Source organism: Eretmochelys imbricata, chromosome 20, assembly GCF_965152235.1.
Source record: "Eretmochelys imbricata isolate rEreImb1 chromosome 20, rEreImb1.hap1, whole genome shotgun sequence".
NCBI classification, from domain to species: domain Eukaryota; kingdom Metazoa; phylum Chordata; order Testudines; family Cheloniidae; genus Eretmochelys; species Eretmochelys imbricata.
Genome location: NC_135591.1, coordinates 547,651 through 568,426, shown reverse-complemented (window position 1 = coordinate 568,426; position 20,776 = coordinate 547,651). Strand labels below are relative to the sequence as shown.

At 42.7% G+C, this 20,776-nt stretch overlaps 1 protein-coding gene across 3 annotated transcripts in view; it reads right to left on the bottom strand.

Moving 5' to 3' along the window:
* The window catches only part of DIP2B (disco interacting protein 2 homolog B), a 128,136-nt gene that overhangs the window by 45,662 nt on the left and 61,698 nt on the right, over window positions 1-20,776 (bottom strand). For 2 of the 3 annotated variants that reach the window (XM_077838812.1, XM_077838813.1), the window contains exons 3-5: window positions 11,119-11,247; window positions 8,027-8,152; window positions 1,361-1,573 (exon numbers count right to left, since the gene is read on the bottom strand). In XM_077838812.1, coding sequence (XP_077694938.1) covers window positions 1,361-1,573; window positions 8,027-8,152; window positions 11,119-11,247 — 468 coding nt within the window. The remainder of the gene's footprint in view (window positions 1-1,360; window positions 1,574-8,026; window positions 8,153-11,118; window positions 11,248-20,776) is intronic. The other variant, XM_077838815.1, reaches the window with a different exon arrangement.

Sequence of the window (20,776 nt, the reverse complement as noted above, 5' to 3'; positions counted from 1 at the left end):
TCAGTGGAAACAAGCACCTTGGTTCTGTAGTGCTTTGTGCAATGGTGACCAGGAAGGAACTTTTTAACTCCTCTTTCCAAAGGGCTCTCATATAAAATTGTTTATGCAAGAGTTCTAATACATACCATTTTAGATATTGACATCTGAATAACATATCTATTTCATGTTGCCAATGCAAAGAGTTATGATGAAAAGATTGCTTTTATTTATTTTAAACTAATTCATGCACAAGATTTTATTGGGCATCATTTGAAAACAAGTGCTAAGAAAATTAGGTATTAATTTGACAGTAACTATACAAGTGCTGAACAGCGAGCAGCGCTCATTCACTATCAGAATGCTGATTCCACAACTGTAATTTTTTTTTGCATTCCCCAGTTTTTAAAGTGACGCTGTGCGTCAATAAAGCATTAATTATACTGACTACATTTTATGTGCAGTTTTCCATTTCAGAAAGCCACTTGCATCCCAGTAAACAGAAACAAAACCATCAGCAATATAAATGTCAAAGGAACAGAGTAAAGTGAAGCTGGTAAAATCACCAACTCTTCTATGCATTGCTTGCTCCAAACCAATTAAGCCAAAGCACAGAGGACACAGATACAGCTATCCCCCTGGGTTGCAGTAATAACCTTAAGAGCATATAAAAGGCAAAGATGAGCAATGGAGCAAAACAAACCCTGAAATTTCATACAGCAGCATCAGCAGCAGGGAGCACCTCAGAGCATCAAAAAACGGAGCCTGGGGTATCCAGATCTGTAATTCCCCCCACCCCTTCCCAGCAACATGGACAGCTAGCTTGGAAAATAGTCAAGGCTTCAAATCTGTGTCAGATCTTCATTTGTGATGTTGCAATTCCCTCATGAATGGCTGTGTGCACTGGGGTTTTGTTTTTTTAAACAATAAATACTAAGATAACATATTATTAAAGTCTAATAGTGCAAATAGAATTTTTAAAAAGCAAAGTATTCCAACCCCCTGACTTGTTTTAGGAAAAGATACAGCTGCGACATGCCACAGAACATGAAGGCCCAAGTCACTCCCCTACATTTGGCAGCACTGTTTATGCAAATAGCAGCTGCAGGTAGTCGCAAGCATTAGCAACACCTACGTGCAAAAAGAAAGCTCTGCAGCTGAGCATGTCAACATTGTAAGTGCATCCCTGGGATCTTTTCTACACCAGCAGGCTCCTATTTCCCTCTGACCAAGTGCACTTTTCCAAACTCTGGGGCCAAGCTCAGTGGAGAAAGAATGATGCCTTACTACAAATTTTCTGTATACAATGGGGGATTCTAACTTTGTGAAAACAGAATCTAAACTTGAAGCAGTTTTAGTTTTGCTGTTCATACCCAGCTCCTACCTATTCGAGTACTGGCAAATACATCAGCTAGTGTCCCACTGGTCCCTTTGCCTTCTCCATGGGATAGTGTAGAAGATGCTGATGAAGACGTGGATGAGCCCTGAACAGATCGGTTGATCCAGGACTCAGCATTCTGTAAGCTCTGATGCAATGCAGCAGAAAGAGCAGCCTGGCGCCTTAGCGACCCCTCATCCTCGGACGCAGAAGACGTGTCTGTATGGAATCAAAACAGAGAATCTAGCCTCTTTGGAAAGCACATTGCGCTTAGCATGCTCCTTGGCAATTGACCTACTATTGACAAAGGCTTCACATTCCCAACATGGAGGATGCTCTTTAGAGACTTGGAGTCAACAAGGTTACATAGGCCAAAATGGAGATAAAATTTGTTAAAGCAGCAAACATCCCCAGTTTGAACCAATTTACTCCTGTAAAGAAAAACTTAAAGATAATCTAATACTAGTCAGACGGTTATACCTGTCATAGGGAGACCCATTAGTGCATTCCCTCACCCCTCATAATTGTACCATTCAAACTCTCTATTAAGCCGTCTGCTGTGTTGCTCAGCAGCAGTCATTCTGAAATGGAAACCCAAGTATCAGAGGATCAGCCTGTGTCATTGCTGAGCCTTTGGAAGGAGCAAGTTTGTTTGAAGTCATGGACAAATGTCTATAATGCAACAACTATTTTGCAGGGATACATGCAGACAGCAGCAACTTTATGCTCCCCAGCAAATAAGGCTATTCATGTGTGAATAGCATTCTCTTTGCTGTTGTACATATTTAAACAGTAACTTGAAAAAAATCATACAACAGGGGGTCTGCATCCTGCATGTGCAAGGAGACCATATTTCCTCTATTATGATCCCATGAACTAAGAATATAGATATCATAAGAGATCTTGCATTATTTATTCAGTGCCATAAATGTGCATGGTGCTACATATAACCTAGTTTACACTTTGGCTTTAAATATTTTAGTGTTCTGAAATAATCCTGCTCCTTAGTAGTCTCTAAAGCCATGAGTCAGACTTATCTTGCAAGCCAAGGCAAGATACAGCCCCCACCTAGAGAAAGAGGCTGCAGTTAAGAGGCAAATGCTGCAAATCAATAGCAAGTTCTAATGTATTCATACAGCACCCAGGACTCACAATGGGCCCATGGTCGTGTACAAAAGTAAGGACAATTGAAATAAAGCAGGAAGCCATGCAGACAAGGGGAGCAGCCAGTCAACCAATGGGATGAGGAAAAAACCAGGAATGACTAACAAAAGAGAGGTCAAAAATGGCCAAAGTTGGAGTTGGTCTAACAGAAAGAACTGTTGTGAACTCCACAGATATGAGGCGGGGGGGAAGGAGATTCCACAGATTGAGTCCCTCAGTCAAAAGGATCCTGCTGCCCTCCCAATCCAGATGGAATCTCAAAACCACAAGTGATAAACCAGGCCACCTCCACGGCCTTAAAGAGGTGTAGGGTAAATAGGGGCCAGATTATTAAGGGCTTTAGGGTACCTATCAGCAAGACCATGAACCCATTTGTTCACTGGCAACACCCATGGAGTTGTTAGTGCCAATTCCCCACTCTTATACCAAGGTGCAAGTGGGCAGCTGTTGGGTTTGTATTACATACTGCCCATTTAAAGATCACCACAAAATCAGGAGGTCAACGTCAAATTCAAAGAGACAAGAACAGGGACAAGATGAGGCAACAAGTCAGAATCTCAGCATGGGATTGTATAGGATATGTAATTGAGATCTTGATCCAAAGCTCATTGATGTCAAACCTGTCTCATTGGGCTTTGGACCCTACCCCAAACAGGGAACATGGTTCACTTTTGGGTCCATGCAGTGAGCACTACCAGAGGTGCCAACAGTTACCGAGCGTAACTCTCAGCCGATAATTGATAAAAGAATAAATCATTTAAAGGCTAAAATTCAATCTCAGAATAAAACAGCTAGAGTATATAAACATCAAGTGTATAACTGTAGCTGCTCCTTTGGATCTCTCGTCTGTGTCCTGCCATATGGCAGGTGCGTCTTCCTATCCACAGGAAACGCTGCAATTGGAAATTCACCTGCCAAAAATAATACATTCAGTGTAATAAACCTAAAATATAACTCATTAAACAGTGGAGGCCTTTAGACCTGCTGAAGGAATAAGTTTTTTCAAAAGAAATACATAGTTCAAGGCTCTACATTGAACAGTCTCCCTTGCAGCTGTAAATGGATTCCATAAAGCCATTTTAATTTGTTTTAACTTAATATGTATATGTCTGAAATTAAAATAACTTATTTGAGAAAGGCAGCAAAACTGGTTTTGGGTTATTGGGTTTTGTAGCCAATTTGTTTCATTATTTTTCCCCATGGGACCAATTATGCAATTAGGTATATCGTTTCAATTCAATTACCCAATTTGCCAGTCTTAAAAAAGAGTTTTTAATGAGTTAAAATTGGTTCTTAGGAGACCTGTCATCAGTGAGGAATTCAGTATCTCCCTTTGTTCGTGATACTACTAGACACTGCTAAGTAGGTATTTCAACAAGAGTAGAGTTCGCACTGAATACAAGACAAAGGTCACTATACCACAAAATACATATGATATGCATTAGTATATATATTTACAGTGTAGGGAGTAAAAAGAAAAGGAGTCCTTGTGGCACCTTAGAGACTAACCAATTTATTTGAGCATGAGCTTTCGTGAGCTACAGCTCACTTCATCAGCTGTTACTCTGAAACCAGTGTAGGGAGTGTTTTGCTGCTTCGCCAGCTCCAGACAGAATTTTCCCAGATCAGGAAGAATGTTTTAAATATGCCCTGTGTATGTAAATATGCCTATGTGCTCTGACAGTGCAATATGTGAGATCTATAAGCATACTGTAACCCATTTATCAGTGATGTGCAGGGGAGCATTGGTCAGGGCCCAATCTAAAGCAAACAGTGACGGTCCACTGGTACAATCACATGCAAAAATTTCTGAACAGTGCAAAACCCAAACATTTGCCAAATACACAAGTATTCATACAAGCTTCATGTTAAGTCAATTTGATCGTGGGGAATTCACTATCCTCCAGAAGGTTTAGAAGCAACCTCTGAATGTAAAAATCAAGCAGGAAGCATTTAAAGCCCAGAATGCTTCGCATCATCATCACTGGATTTGGTATTTGACATTTGCACCAATGTCAAATACACATTTTCCAGCCATGTGATTCAATAGATTTCTTCCAGCCAGCACTTATAGCAAAGATTGGTGTTTAACTGAATAGAATTACTGCAAATACAAAACACTTCCTGTTTGTTTTCACCGTGCAAAAGTCACAAGTGATATGAAAATTATGCTTAAATAATTTGAGGCATTGGCAAAGTTAACTTTACATGCATCTTTTACAAGAGTACGTAACCTGTTCCGCTAAAAAGAACACATTTAAACTCAAAATCAAACACAGCACTGTCCAAAACAAGTGCATGGGAGATACTTTCTTGCAAAAACTCCAAGCAGGTGCTTAAGTGCTGAATGCCATGAATTCTGTGACAGCCCAGTGACTTCTGTAAACTTAGAGAATGTTTGGTTTATCAGCCTCCGTGTCAAGTCTCTTAATGGTGAGCACTTAGAATCTTGTTGTTTTCTACACAAGAGATTAGCGTCCCTAGTACCGTATGGAAAATGTGTTGTCAGAAGTCTAAGTCACTGCTGATGCTATACAAAAAGCTACAGAGAAAAATATTCCCTCATAATATTGTTTGAGACCCTCTACACCAGCTCAGACTGCCTTCCTTCCTGTGCACATAAGTATCATCTTCATGTTGACTTCTGCAGTTTTTTGAAAGGTTCTAGTTGATGTAACGGTTATCATTAAAGTTGGTGGCTTGCTAAATAAGGTCGTTGGTCTAGTGTCTATGTATGGAAGTATTCACCTAAATTTTTATGCTGCTAAACCCTTAAACGAGCAGTAGAAGACTGCACTGTCTCCATCTGCTTGTTGGGAGGAGGAACTCTTACACAAGCATCTGAACTAGCAGAGAAGACTGAAGTCTATTAACTTGCTGATGATGAAAGGTGATGGAGCCCTGCAGACTAATTTCTTCCAGCTAATCATACCACAGGTTCAGCATGGGCAGAGCTGAGAAGCTTCACCCACAAGCTGATAACACCGGTGTCTAAACCCCACTCTGTAGGGGCAAGAGAGAAGATCTATCCTCAGTCCTTGATACTTCTGCTTTGACTGCAGGGGGCCAGTTAGAGATAGCAGTGGTAGCTTTTGACAATATGGATATCTACACCTACCAGGAACTGGACTGAGTTCCTACTAATTTCATAAAGCCTATCAAAAAATCTGTCAATCTGTGCGAGTGAGTACACTGTTTCTTCTATTCCTCCCTCTCCAAAAGAGAAATGGGAAGGGGACCATTGAGCTCCTTAGACTCTCTACTTTTCATTCTCTCCACTGGCCTGCAACATGGTGTCTTTCAGAAGAGCTAAACCCTAGAGTAGTTCAGTCAGAAGAGGTCACTGACTGTGCAGACACACGTCCCCCTTCCTTCCAGAGGCTGTGAACACGCTGCTTCTGCTTCACACCCAGCTACCATCAAGGCCTGTGAATCAGCTCCTGAGCTCTGGCCCACAAATACATATCCCTGCCATTGAGCACCAAGCATTGCCATCAGACCGGCTGGAGTTAGATGGTCACTCCTTTTCCCCCAGGTCATTCCACTCCTTTGGTCCATGCGTGGTGCAGGAGCATAGTGCAGCACTCGCTGCATATGCACAGATGCAGCCAGGTTCAAGGCAGAGAGGAAAGCCCGCTGAATTTTAACCCTTGCTGTGCATACTGCTGTTTTTGTCAGTGCGTTGATCCACATGAATGAGTAATATCTATGCACGAAGAACTCCTAAAAAGGGGAAACTGAGGTAATAACCTCATGACATTAGTGAATAATTTCAGGCCATAAAGAGAAACGAGATGGCAGTAATTCAAGTTGTCTAAAAGAATCTGAATATCCACATAATTAGGTCACAAACTGACAAAGAGCTTAGGAGCCTTCGACCAAGCTAAACACTTTAAATTCCCCTGCCGCACAAAGTACAATTTATGCATTTGACCCAAAAATATTAAAAGGAAGGTTCATTAACGGCTCTCAGCTGCCAGGCCCTGGTTAGGTTTTTGGGGGTTTAAAGATTGTGAATTTCACAGGCATAGCAGCAGGAGCGTGACAGGGTTAATGAAGGGTAATACCTATCCAGAGGTTAACAGGCAAACTCCTTCAGATGAGATATCACAGAAAAGAGCAAGCCACACAGCATTTAAGAAAAGCAAACCGAGAAAGGGAGCATGTACAAAGTGACACCACCTTTGGAAAAAAATGCATCCACTCCCCAAATCTACTCTCACATGGAGGCTCTGAACACTCACTTTGTTAAGGAGTTGAAATTATATTCACTACAGGGTACCAAGTGTAAGATTATTTTGAAGTTACAGACTTTTACCCAGGGCCAATGGGCTCATTTTATACAAGAGCCTCTTGAATGTTATATAGGATCCTTCCCTTAAAATCTGATGCTGCAAAGAGGCAGCAGGCTTGTGTTTATTACTTTGGCTTGTCCTACTGGCTTTGCAGAGTGAAAATAATGATCAGTATTTAGGACAGATCCACAGGGCAGAGGTCAATGAAAGGCTTCCCCCAGTTAGATCAGGTCCTCAGCATCCATTCAATTGTAGGCCACCTGGTGCAACACCAGTTTCTTATTCTATGTTCTGTATAGTGATGAACACAGCTGGAATGTACCAAGTCAATAATAAACTTGGGATAATTCTTCCATGATTATATAAATTGCAGTCTCAAAGAGAGTTTTGTTTTTTTTAAATACTAACAGGTTTATTGCACTGGTGTAAATATAAAAAATAGAATGAGCAGAGATTACATAGCAATGTGTGAAACTGTAGCACCCAGAGGTTACGGTATTGTTGCCATCAGCACAAATGGTCTGAGGTTGTGCAACTGTATTTACAATCCATAACCTCGTGCACAAAGCTGCTTGAAAAATGGAAAAAAGTTTATTCATTAATATTTGATGAAAACCTACCAGGACCTGCAACAAATTATGCGACTAGCTTTATTGCGGAGGCTCAGGATAGCCACTTCATGTGAGTAGGCAGGGAGTGAAGAGGCCCTGAGTATTCTGGGATCACAGAAAGTCTCTGAGTCCATGCCTCAAAAAGATGCATCATTGTAAATTACTAAGCTTCGGAAAACCAGTGGCTGCTTTTGAATGCTGCGTGTTACCCTTCGGAAAACACAAGCCCACGATGTTGTTTTAACTTCTTATGGATGAAGTATGAAATAGGGATCCAGGAAGCAAAAGAAATTCTCAGTCCAAGAAGGTGCCTCAGCTTCCACACCTGGAGCTTTAAAAGGCCTCAGAGGATGAATTATTTTCCCCTATTGTAAAGCACTGCTGAGATATCAGCTTTGCAAGGGAGGGTTACTCAACACACATTCCCTGAACATGCAAATCACCAGCCACTTAGATATGACAAGGGAACCTTGGAAATAATTTACCAGATAAAAGTGCAACATGGTATTTAACAATCTTTGCATAACTTCAGCCTCCTGGAATATGTTAGGAGATTTTTTTCAACCCCTCTCAGAACCACAACTGGCAAGAGTATTCCTAACCTGGGGGCGTGCAGGCATCAGCTGGCGATTGTACAAATGTGGACCGTCTTTTAGTTGGCATGGGCAGGGCCATCTTCTGTTCTTTATGCTTTGCCAGTGCTGCTTGAACTGCCTCTGTGTGAATATCTGCAAAATGGAAATTACCACCCTTAGTTTTGGAAAAGTAAAAACCTATTAGGAAGAATGAATGAATGAATGTATATAAATAAATAAATAGTTGTTTAAAAAGGAGTTATTCACATACATTATAGCCACCGTACCGCCCTGCCCTCGTGCCTTCTAGCCAAGACCTCACAGCACCTTCAAAAACAATGAATTAAGCTTTGCCACCCCACCTATGACATTTATTTTCCCCATCAGTAAAATTGAAAACAGTGGTTAAGTGATTTGCCAATCCAGAGTAAACAGGTGGAAGAGTCAGGAACTTGGGTTCCAAGTATCCTGCACTAACCATTAGACCCCTTTGTCTCTCTAGAAACTATTTTGTAGCACATGGCATTTCTGTAACCTTTTCCCCCCAACCTCCCATCCCAACCTGCTTGTCTGTCTTAAGCAACTGTTACCTCTTGTCTTTCAGACTACAAGCTTTGGTGCAGAGTGCTGTGTTTTTCTATATCATCTTAGTACAGGACTTGGCACAGTAGGTTACCAAACTGTTTGGCCACCAAGCAATACCATAACTGGTTAATAAATAATAAAAATGCACAGGTGCCAATGTTCCATAGAACTAATCAGCTTTGAAGTATTTTAAAAGATCTGACACATTTAGCCTTTAAAAAAAAATCTGATGTAGTTTAATATTTTCCACTGTGCTATGTTAGAAAAATCCTACCAAAGGCAGCTGGAAACAAAACAGTCATTTAATTTTAAACATTAGAATACAATGGATCCTTTAACTTAACAAGCCTGCCCTGCTTTGAGCATTCAGTAGCAGCCTGCCCAAAGTTTTAACACAGAACTTCAGAAGAATTACTGCAGACATTCAATGGCACGGTCAGGGAAGAAACCTATGGATTCAAGGGAACAGTCCACGCCCCAATGCCACAAACCAAACATAAGTTTAGGAATCAAATATTTTACCACAACACAATAAGAAGAAATAAAACCGAGTAGAATTTGTTGCCCTCAGAGGAAAATAAAAGGGAAATTAGAGACACGTCAGTCAGAAGCTGTCAGAGCTGCACTTATTTTTTTAAAAAAGTCAGATGTTTATTTGCATTTATTTTTCTACAAATCAATCTAAATACAAAACAAAAGCCAGTGAAATACTGTTTTCAGCCATCCTCTGATGGAGATCAGAGATTCTTCACTCTTTTGGGGGTACTTTTATGGGAATAATTTCAGAAAAGTAGCAGGGAAAATAATTTTGGAATCCTGGAGACATGTATGGTTCCAAAGTGACCTTGGGACTCCGGTGCCAGCTCTCTTGGCACACATCACTGGAGTGGTAATCAGAATTGTATTATGGGAGAGGAAAGCCTGCCGTGGGGGACACAGTGGATTTAGCTGTTGGCACCAGCCCGTTAGAACCCTAAATAAACCACAGCACAGTACTGCACGAAAAAAACTGCTGCTGGTGCTATTTTTTCACTTTTACCAGGGCTTTCCGTCCAAGAAGCTCAAAGCAGTTGACACAAGTGAATTAAGTTTCAAAATCCCCCGAGGAGGGAAATATGTTCCCCTCACACAGATGGTGAAGTGACTTAGACCATGTCTACATGATGGGTGCCACAGAGGCATCACTACAGAGCTGCAGCGATGTTGTTTAGTCTTGCAGCACAGACGCAGACTACAGCAAGGGAAAGGGGTTTTCTGTTGCTGCAGGAACTCTTACCTCCCCATGTGATGGTAGCTAGGTCTACAGAAGCATTGTTCCATTGACCTAGCTGCGTCTACACTGGGGGTTAGATGGGCCCAGCTATGGTGCTCAAGGGTGTGCATTTTCCTGAGCAACAGGTCCAGCTTCAGACTGAGAGTGGGAACTTGCCTCCTGCTTCTACACACACCCCACCCCCAGTCGTCTCCCTCCTGAGCCGTGGAGGAAATCAGCAGGACAGGAGTCTGACTTTTCCAGCTCCTCAGAGGCGCTCGGAACATGTGAGCACAAAGGAGACCAGTTCTTAGCCTCCTGGGGAGATGTGCCTGTCAGTCTGGGATTCCAGTGAACCTGCTGGTGAGCTGGAACCCCTCTAGCTGAAGAAGAGAAACTGGCTACTTTCGAGAGCTCCCTTCAGGAGGCGGCATTGGACATTTCAGTTAATTTAGTCTTTCTACAGCAGGGGTGGGCAAACTTTTTGTGCCGAGGGCCACATCTGGGTGGGGAAATTGTATGCAGGGCTGGGGCAGGGGATTGGGGTGCGGGAGGGGGTGCAGTGTGCAGGAACGGGCTCAGGACAAGGGATTGGGGCAGAAGAGGGGTGCGGGGTGTATGAGGGGGCTCAGGGCAGGGGGTTGGGGTGCAGGAGGGGTGCAGGCAGGGGGCTTAGGGCAGGGAGTTGGGGGGGGGTGCAGGCGTGGCAGCAGCACGCACCGGGGCCAGGAAGCGGCCGGCACCACGCTGCCCTTGCCACGCCTCCAGGTACCTCCCCCAAAGCTCCCATTGGCCATGGTTCCCCATTCCCAGCCAGTGGGAGCTGCGGAGGGTGGTGCCTGGAGGCAAGGGCAAGGCACAGAGCCCTCGGTCACCCCTGCCCGGCCCGCAGGGACGTGGCGCCGGGCCTGCGCCACCACAGGGGGCAATCCCGCGGGCCGGATCCAGCCCACGGGCCGTAGTTTGCCCACTCCTCTTCTATACTGTGCTTATCTGCCTCTTGTCACTCGCTAAAATGGATTAGCGCCAAGTGAAGTTCTCCTCCACGAACCAGCTAAACTCCTCCCAGGAACCTAAGAGGTAAAGAGTCATTTACCCTCCCTGATCAGCATCCTTTGTTCCTTGATTTTCATTAGGAACCGCAGGCCCCTGAGCACCCCTGGTTTCTAGACAAACTATGAGCAAGACAGGCCTTTCAGCAATTAGACCACTAACTGGCTGAACCACTCAGATCACGTGGCCTGTATTCTCCCACTGACAAAGGTCTTTGTTATATCCTTACCAGATCGATAGCGTTCATCTCTGGCTCCTCCAGATCGAGCTCGGTGATACTTGGATGAGGATGGTGCTGAAGTAGCTGCTGGAGCAGGTGTCTGATTTCTGGGTTCCTTTTGTAATGCTGGGTCAACCCCTGGAAAACAAATCCACAACTCTTTCAGAGATTAAAAAAACAAAACCAAAGCAACCTGCTTTTGGACAACACTAAAAATCTATTACCACCTGCTAAGTTATCCACCGGGAACAAACAGGTTTAGCACAGTGCGCTGCTGAAATTAAAGATTGCCTGCTGAAATGTTCAATAATCATGTTTAAGGTCTTTTCTAAATTGGGATTTAGCCACTGGTGCAAACCTCTAGTATAGGCCATGAGTTACGCTGGTGTAGGGTGATCTGTAACAGAGCAGTTTAGCCTGGTTCCAGCAGTACTATGTCATTGTGCTTTTTAACAAATTATACATCTCTCTTGAGATTTAAACCTGCTTCTTAGGGGAAACAAAAAACAAAAAACCACAGTTCTCCACCAAGACAGATATCTAAAGAATGAATTTTGGAAAAGAATTATATACAAGATAGTCTGATCTATTGCAACCATTATCATCATAATTTTCATAACACTTAAAGAAAATGTTTTCAGTTATTAGTGAAGAAACTAGCTAAAAAGTCCTAATCACAGCATGTTATCTATAATCCATGAAATTCTCCAGCATAAGTCCTGCAATTTTACAAGAGAAAAAACTTTCCACTACAAGCAAATGTGTCACAAAAGAGCTTTAAACACAGCATTGTACCCTTCCTTTAGGAGGAAAAAAAAACTCTTTAAAAATAGCTGAACGCAGTCTGAGTGAAGAACAAGAGATCGAAGTAAGCTATTTTTATTGATAGGTCACATACAGTAAACAGGAAGGAAATTGATTCTTTCACAGAGACAGCTTGTCTTGTAGAGCTAAAAAAGAGCAAAACTGTTCGAATTAACATGAAGGACTTGAAAATATAGTTCAGTGTTTACAGAATGAAACTTGGGGAGAAATTCTGGTTCCACTGAAGTCAATGAGAGCTTTGCCATTGATTTTAACGAGGCTAGGATTTCACCCAGGGAATCAGGAATCCTGGGTTTTAGTCCTCCTCCTGCCATTGACCCACTGTGAGATCAGAGGCACGTCACCTCACCTCTGTGTGCCTCGGTTCCCCCATGTGTACAACGGGGATGATAAAGGATCATATGTAAGTGCAAGACAGCACATTTCAGAAGAAGTTCCTTATTTGACCCCTCTTGCCCAGAACTACCATCAGGGTAGATAATTTGCATGTCAAGCATATATTGCTCATGAACGTGCCAACATAATTACTCAAGACTGAACAGTCCATGAATGCAGTGCTGTAATTACAGTTTTCTTCTGTCGTTTTAGCTACTAATTAATAGTCAGAGAGGGTATCAGATCAATGTTGCATGAACAGAGGAGGATTTACAAGAATAGATCAAACTGCTTTAGCAAGTAAATAACATGATTCCAAAATTAGCTGAAATCCCAAAAGATAACATTTATTTGTAACATGGTAGTTCAGTCAGTGTCTGCAGAATTTGGATGTGAAAGTTTTGGGAAGAATCAAAGTTAAGGAGCAGCAAAAATTTTGGGGTCACTCATCCACAACTTCAATTTTTGTTACTAAACAGAATATAAGTTTTATACAAGTTAAAATAAGGACTCAGGTATAGCCTCCATCCAGGAATTTACATTAACCGGAAATAAAACACAGTTACCAAATGAGTACCATGACAGATCATACTTCAGTAATGCCTTTCATGTTAGGATTTTGAAGCAATTTACAAACAAAGCTGCAACTCCCTTCCCCCCCCCCCCCCCCACCCCATGAGGTAGACAAGTTTTCAATGTACATCTGGGGAAAACGAGACCGAGAGAGGGTAAGCGACTGGTCCAATTTCACAAACTAGTTAGTGGCAGTGATGAAACTGACGAGGCAGCCAAGACACTTATTACCTGCCATTTTGCAGACCAGCACATCAGTGACAGTATATTTGTGTATCCCCTCACAGGCACTTCAATACCATGGTTAAAGATGTGGTATGAATCTAGAGCTTGTCTATACAGAAAAGTTTACCGGCAGAACTATATCGCTATAGTCATACCAGTATAACTCCTTGTGTGGACACTCATATTCCCAAATAAGAGGAGTGGCAGGAGGCTTAAATAAGTGCATGGGGCATCCTGAGCATCTCAAATGTTTCCACAGTATGCATCTGATGAAGTGAGCTATAGCTCACGAAAGCTCATGCTCAAATAAATTGGTTAGTCTCTAAGGTGCCACAAGTACTCCATTTCTTTTTGCGAATACAGACTAACATGGCTGTTACTCTGAAACCTGTCAAATGAAAGAGTTAACTAAAGGGGCAAGTCTTATTTTTACTTAGCTTTACACCCAGCAAGTGGTTAAGAGCATCAATAAACAATAAGCAGAACTGGAAAGGGAGGAAGTATGGATTTGGGGTAAAGGTACAGGACTGGGAGCCAAGAGAGCTGGATTTAAATCTGGATTTGTGCAACTTCTGTACTTAACATGCTTCAGGTCTACCAATTTGCAAAAGGGGGTCAGAGCATTCAGCTGTATCTCAGGGATAACAAGGCTACTTTAATTAACATTTGTGTTTGTAAACTGATTGGGAGAGATTCTTGATTTAAAATGTTTAGATAATTTACAATTCAAAACAAGTAACAAAATAGCTGCAACAGCGGACTGTGTGTGTGAATATGAGCACTGTCACCATTTTGAAAACATGAGAATTTCACCATTTTGAAAACATAGCTGAATGTTACTTAACAGGGACAGTGACCCAAGTCTGTTACTCTCCAGCCCAGGCTGGTAGCCTTCAAAAGTTTTTACCATCTGATGAGTTTTCAGTGGTGTATAATGAACCTGGTGGTTTGCCTAGTTCTCAGTTCCCAGGTGGTACACACCAGACACTCCCAGCTAGTAATAATTGTCCCTATACAGCTTGTTTCATTAAGGGTGCCATCAAGACTGAACTCACCCCTCACAGCCCGAGAAGTGGACTCTCCATCTCAGGATGGAGATACACGGGCGAGGAAGCTTGCACCATTGCAGCTTGGGCTGAATCGCTTTGGAGGATTTTTAAACCCTTCCGCACAGTTACTTTGGTATCTTTCACAAAGCACCAACTGCAAAGGGTATGGATTTAAAAACGTTTAAACACTGAAAATATTGAAAACCCTAGACTGTCAATGGGAGAATACTTACTGCAGAGAATTTCATCCATCGATTAGAACAAGTCACTAGATTATGCTGCAAACCTTATTAGCACCAAAGAAGCACACGTACCTGTGCATGACCAGCCTTTTCACAGTCCCCAGTCCTGAAACTGGATCCATGTGGTAGATTTTTACACTCCTGGGAAGCCCCATTGGGACTCTGCAGTCATAGAAGGATCTGTGATGTGGACCATTATAAATACAGACCCAGAGTCTTAAACTATAAGCTCCTCAGGCACAGACTGTCTTTTTATGCTTTGTACAGTGCCAAGCACATCATCTGGTCTTAAAGAAATTAATAAGCAATCTGAATGCCAATGACAGTCAAAGACATCTTCCTTGTGTACCCATCTGAACAAGCGCCTCTTGTCCAAGATACAAATTACATTAAATGACACATTGAAGAACTGCACTTTTGCTTAAAACTTATCCATGTTTGAGTCTTCATCATGTACAGGGAGGTTTTATTCAGAGCCAATGAAGAGACAACTTCAATAACTAACAAAGGAGCTTAAAGTTTCCTCCTGTTCACTTGACAATTTATTTAGGACTGTAAGTAACCACTAGATGTCAGCAGCACAGTTAAACACCGTTCTTTAAAATGAACTATTGAATACACTTTAATTTCTTGCTTCCAAGATGCAAAAGCTTTGTTTATTCCACAGGACATCATAGTGTAGTCATGACCGTTCATTTACATAGGGATCAAATGTATCCCTAACTCACATGAAACCTCAAGATCTAGCTCTTTGTTTAAATATTGTTATAGAATAAGGTGTACGAGTATAAATTAATATAAAGCACATAAGCAGGATTCAGAGATCTGGGAAGAAGCACATATTTATAGTACATCATATACAGTTACATAGCTCTCTGACAAAGCAGCAGAAGTGAGCTAAGCTTGGCAGATGTTAGATGACTTTATTTAGCATTCCCTTCAGAATAATCCTGCTACAAGCTGCAATTTCTGCTGGCAGGACCTGGATACACACAAGCACCATGATGGTTGTATTTTATATGGGTTTTATAGGATGCAGTTGATGTTTTAATTGCCATTTGATTCTAGCTCAACATGCTGCTCCCCCACTCCCTCCCTCTCAGTAAGGGGAAGGGACACTTTATAAAGTGATTTTACATAAAAGAGCCAATAAAAAAATTCATATGTGATCAGTAAGCCACAGCAGCCATGAGGGATACATACATTAGCAATAAAGCCAAAGACAGGATAGGATTCATTTGACAAAAGAACAAACTGAGGAGCAGAAAAGCAGGTTAGCCTGCTAGTCTGTGTAAGGAATTGAACAAAAGTGTTAATGTTTGACTGGCTATTCTTTAAAATGATGCAGTATTGTCCAGCTATAAACCTATAAAAACAGTGTGAAAAGCAAATGTCTGTATGAGGGGTCTGCAGGTCAGTTTGGGCACCATTTTCTGAATGCAGGGTGAGAGCCCTTTTTCAGTAGCAGACATGTTGCATCAGGTTCAGTCTGTGATTATTGCTCCTTCCCCTCCATACCTGGAAGACTAAGAACTCACTGGACATAACATTTTGGCCTTTCTGCAGGAGCCATCAATCAGAATAATCTCAAGTTATGCGCAGGGACAAAATTATTTGACCTAATGGGGAAAGCTAGCTGATCTACATCTGGGTGAGATTCTGATGCCATGCACGGGCTTAAAAAAAAAATGATCACATGTCCTGGATTAGAATTTTGGCTTTTCCTTTGTAACTCACTCCAACTTATCAGGGGAGCAAATAATTCCCCATTTATGGCAGCTGCAGTCAGATCTTATAAACAGGTGAAACTCCTTAAACCAATGTTGTAACCTGATGCACATGTCTAATTTATGTGGTTAGACAAAGCAGTGGTTAAATCACTGGTCTACTACAGAAGCTCCCACTTGGAACAGTGCAATGGTGGCAGATTTGAAGGAAAAGATTAGTTAAAACACCTATAGTACAGACCTGCTGATTGATTGGTGGCACATGACACAGGATGGAGAGAGAGAGCACTGTGGACTCAGACAGGAAATAAGTGACAAGTAGAAAAGCCGAATCTTATATAAAACTTTAAAAAAAAAGCTAACCTGGGATTTGTAACAGAACAAACCATAGACAGAGGTGAGCCTATAACACACACACAGGGAATGGAGGGAGGGAAAATCATGCTTAGTAAAGCAAGAACATGAATAGTCTAAGACAGGGGTGGGAAAACGCTTTGGCCTGAGCGCAAAATCTGAGTATGGAAATTGTATGGCGAGCCATGAATGCTCACAAAATGGGGGCTGGGGTGCAGGAGGGGGTGAGGGCTCCAGCTAGGGGTGTGGGCTCTGGGGTAGGGCTAAAAGTGAGGAGATCACGGTACGAGAGGTGGCTCTGGGCTGGGGTAGGGGGTTGAGGTGCAGGGAGGGGGGTCTGGCTGCGGGTGCGGGCTATGGGGTGGCACTGGGGATGAGGGGTTGGGGGTGCAGGCAGGTGCTCCGGGCTGGGACCTGAGGGGCTCAGAGAGCAGGAGGGGGATCAGGGTACAGGAAGGGGTCAGGGATGCAGGCTCTGGGCGGCGCTTCCCTCAAGCAGCTCCCTGAAGCAGCGGCATGTCCCCCTCCAGCTCCTACACAGAGGGGCAGACAGGTGGCTCTGTGCGCCACCTGTCCACAGGTGTCACCCCTGCAGTTCCCATTGGCCGCAGTTCCAGGCCAATGGGAGCTGCAGGGGTGGCACTTGCGGAGCCCCCTGGCTGTCCCTACGTGTAAGAGCTGGAGGGGGACATGCCGCTGCTTCTGGGAGCCACGCGGTGCAATAGCATGTGCAGAGCGGGGCAAGCCCCCGACCCTGCTCCTCGGCTGTAGCACCAGAGCAGGGCAAGCCCTGTACCCTGCTCCCCGGCAGATTAAAACGTCTGAACGGCCGGATGCGGCCCCTGGGCCGTAGTTTGCCCACCCCTGGTCTAAGGAAAATTTTAGGGTAAAAAGTACAGAAACTTGTTGGACCAAATGATAATACACACTCATGGAATTATGAGTATTTGTGATCTGAGTTCGTCCTATAATGGTTAAGACAATTAGGACACTGACCACTTGAAATTTAGTCAATTTAAAGCATCTGCTAAAAGTAGTTTCAGCTTGTGGCAACAAGCTCTTACCCGTGCCAATTTCTGTAGATTAACAGTCACATTACCCTTTCAAAAAAACAAAAAGAGAAAGAAAAAAAAAGTGTTGTTCCCCCCACACACACACACACACACACAGTCTTGTAACACAGACCCACACAAACAACTGAGCTCAGATTTATTTTTGCAATCTGTCAAACTTTTGATATCAAATCTGCCGAGGAATCACTGCACGGAATTAAAGGAGATAATGATCAGCACAAACAGAGGAAAGGGGATTAGGTCTGAAACACCATTTTAGTTGCATGTTTCAGGATATTTACATTTTTTGCTTAGGGCTATCAGTATGGGAGTCATTGCAAGGCTGGTCTACGCTGACAGGACAGTGACTGTAAGATGCTGTTTCAGGCAATTAACAGAAAGAAGCTAAAGCACTTTATTTTTATGGATTAAACATTTTGTTTGTCATTAATTTAATACCGATGAATACATGTATTTATGCTGCGTGGGTGACCCTTCCTCATATACTCTTATAAATGAGGTATGGTTGTTGGTGGGGACACCGGCAATGGAGAGAAATCCCAGAGGCTCATGCCACGTTGATAATGCTGTGTAGTATCAGTTTAAATCTCATACTTCTATACCCATTACTTCTTCCATTCTACCCTACATGTCGAACACCCTACCTATCCCACCCTCCATTCATAACCCTCTGGGAAACTTACTGCTTTTTGTATGCTTTATGGAACAAGAGACCAGCAAAAGTTGTCACCACTATAGACATAAAAGGATACTAGGGGAGTACTGTCTGTGTGTCCCATTGCATCTCATATTGTCTGTGTATCTGGGGTATAAGCTCCTTGGGGGAGGAACTGTCTCTCCTTACATCTTGTGCACAGACCACATCTCCTGTGCTCATTATTAATAATATAGCCTCTAGCAGGATACTATGTCCCACCCTGGCAGTGGAAAGAGATTGATTCCTAACTGGTCTTTTCTGTGCCTATCTAGTGGTGATCCTTGTAATCGTAGGCAATGGAAAGCCAAGTCTATCTTTGGTAAAGAGGGAGGAAGGGGTGGGTATTTTAGCTCACTCAAGACTCCATTTCATATGTTTTCCGACCCCTCCAAACCAGTGTTCTATACTCATCATTACATTATTCTTCCCAGAGGCCTCAGGCTCTGAGATGCTGAAGGCCCTCTACACCCAACTCATGTAATTTCTTTCAGCACTGGGTACATAATAAGGGCTTTCCTCATTTGTTTGCTGTTTACCTACAGGTGGTTAGTGTCAGCTGCACCCAGGGTAATTTGACTATGTTCTTGTATACTTCAGAGAGTGAGAAAGTAAAGCCTTTGTGCAGAACAGTCAAAGATTATTTTCCCCCTGAAACAAAGTAGTCTGCATTTTAAAATACCTTCCAAATTGTAGAGAAATTCTTTTTTGCTTTCTGTTTTGCATTTTAGAGCTTTGATAAACTCTGCCTTGCTCCTAATCTAGCAAACACACAAACCAAAAATATACAAACCCTATAATCCACTGGCCATAAAACAACAGGATCTATGTTCATTGAACGTTATTCCTGCATGCCCAATCCTCCAGCAATTTTCACAAGGAATATTTTGGACTAGTTCATTAACTTTCAGATGTTTGTGTGATACAAGGACGATCAGAAGGAATATTAACTGCATGCAAACCAATATGCACTCTGTGTTCTCTCTCACTAGGAGATGTTGTAGAAACCTGGGATCAAGTCAGAGTCCTAAAGGAAAGCATGTGCACATTGTGCAAGGGGAAGGGAGAGAAGCCCAAAATAAAGAACAAAGATCAGCAGCGTTACAGCACAAGGATTATTTGGAAACATGAAGGCACCAAAAATTCTGGCAGATTCAGACATCTGTTTTGTTTGCAGAATTCCTTGTTCCCCAAAAAAACTGCCCATGAAAGATCTGCAAGCCTTTAATGCATGTTTAATGGAAGTCTTCATGACAATCCCCAATAATGTAGTTTCTTATTAACGTGAGGAGGGGGTAAGAACTCTCCCTGATGCAGACAAAGGTTCTGACAGTAAATCAGGGCTTGGTGAACATCATTTCCTTTATACATAAGGAGAGGATTCTTTTGTCCTATCCTTAGGAACTGATTACATAATGCATCATCTCCAATAGCAAGAAAACAGTGTTAGCTAACAGTGTGTCTGGTTGCAAGAGTTGCTAATTTTGGCAACAAGGTTTTCTTGCATTTGCACTCCCTGAGCCAAAGAGCTGTATATACTTTGCCAGGTTTGCAGCGATCTGAGGAGGACAGTAGCTCATTAAACTAAGCGAGGAAGCAAATATATCCTAGTCTACAATGAGAATCAAACTCAAGTGATGCATGAGGTGCTACGTGTCTCATCTACAGGTCTCCCAATGCTAACAATAAGCATGGTTATTAAAGAACCCTGCAAAATATTGCAACTGACAGGGATAATACTAGAGGAAAACCCCATTAAACCATGTAATGGATTTGCCTTGCTTATAATGTGTATTTAGAAATCCATGTCACCCACTAATGGAAATAAATCCAATACCACTGGGTCATCACGTGGATCCAGAGGCTTCCAGTTATCCTCCCAGCAGAAGTGACTTTCTGACATACAGATTACTAGGATATCACACCAGTTTTTCTTGTGTCCTGTGCACTTCTGACAGTGCATCTCACTTGACCCCATCCAGAATAATTGGCATCAGGACACACCCCACTAGGCCCCAATTTCTTACTACCATGCCAACCTAAATTCAGCTGTGTTCATTCTACCTTCAAGTGAACATGTGCTTCCTGTTCTCTAAGAGAATTGTCAATGTCCCTTATCTGAACTGCCTCTTTTACCCTTCCTGCAAGAGTGCACACTTCGCAAATGACATCCCTGACAACCTTTCCCTTTCCAGCATCTACCAAGCAGGAGGTGGTTAACGCCAATGAGACATAAGCGATCCAAGCAAATAGCAAGCTCCTATAAAGATGAAGGTCCTAATCAAGCCAAACAAGGCTCACTCGGTGGCTTGGAGCCTTCTGGATAATACTTGTCTCCACAGATGGAAGTGGAACTGAAAGACACAGTTGTTCTCACATCCCCTATGGTGAACGCTTATCATAGCTGCAATGTACTTTTTAAAATGTCCTACAGAAGCATTTAGCCACCGCCAAAGGCTCAGCTCTGCCTCAGCAATGGGAGGTCCAAATGTCAGCCCTACACCCACAAAGCAGTTAGGCCCCTTTTCAT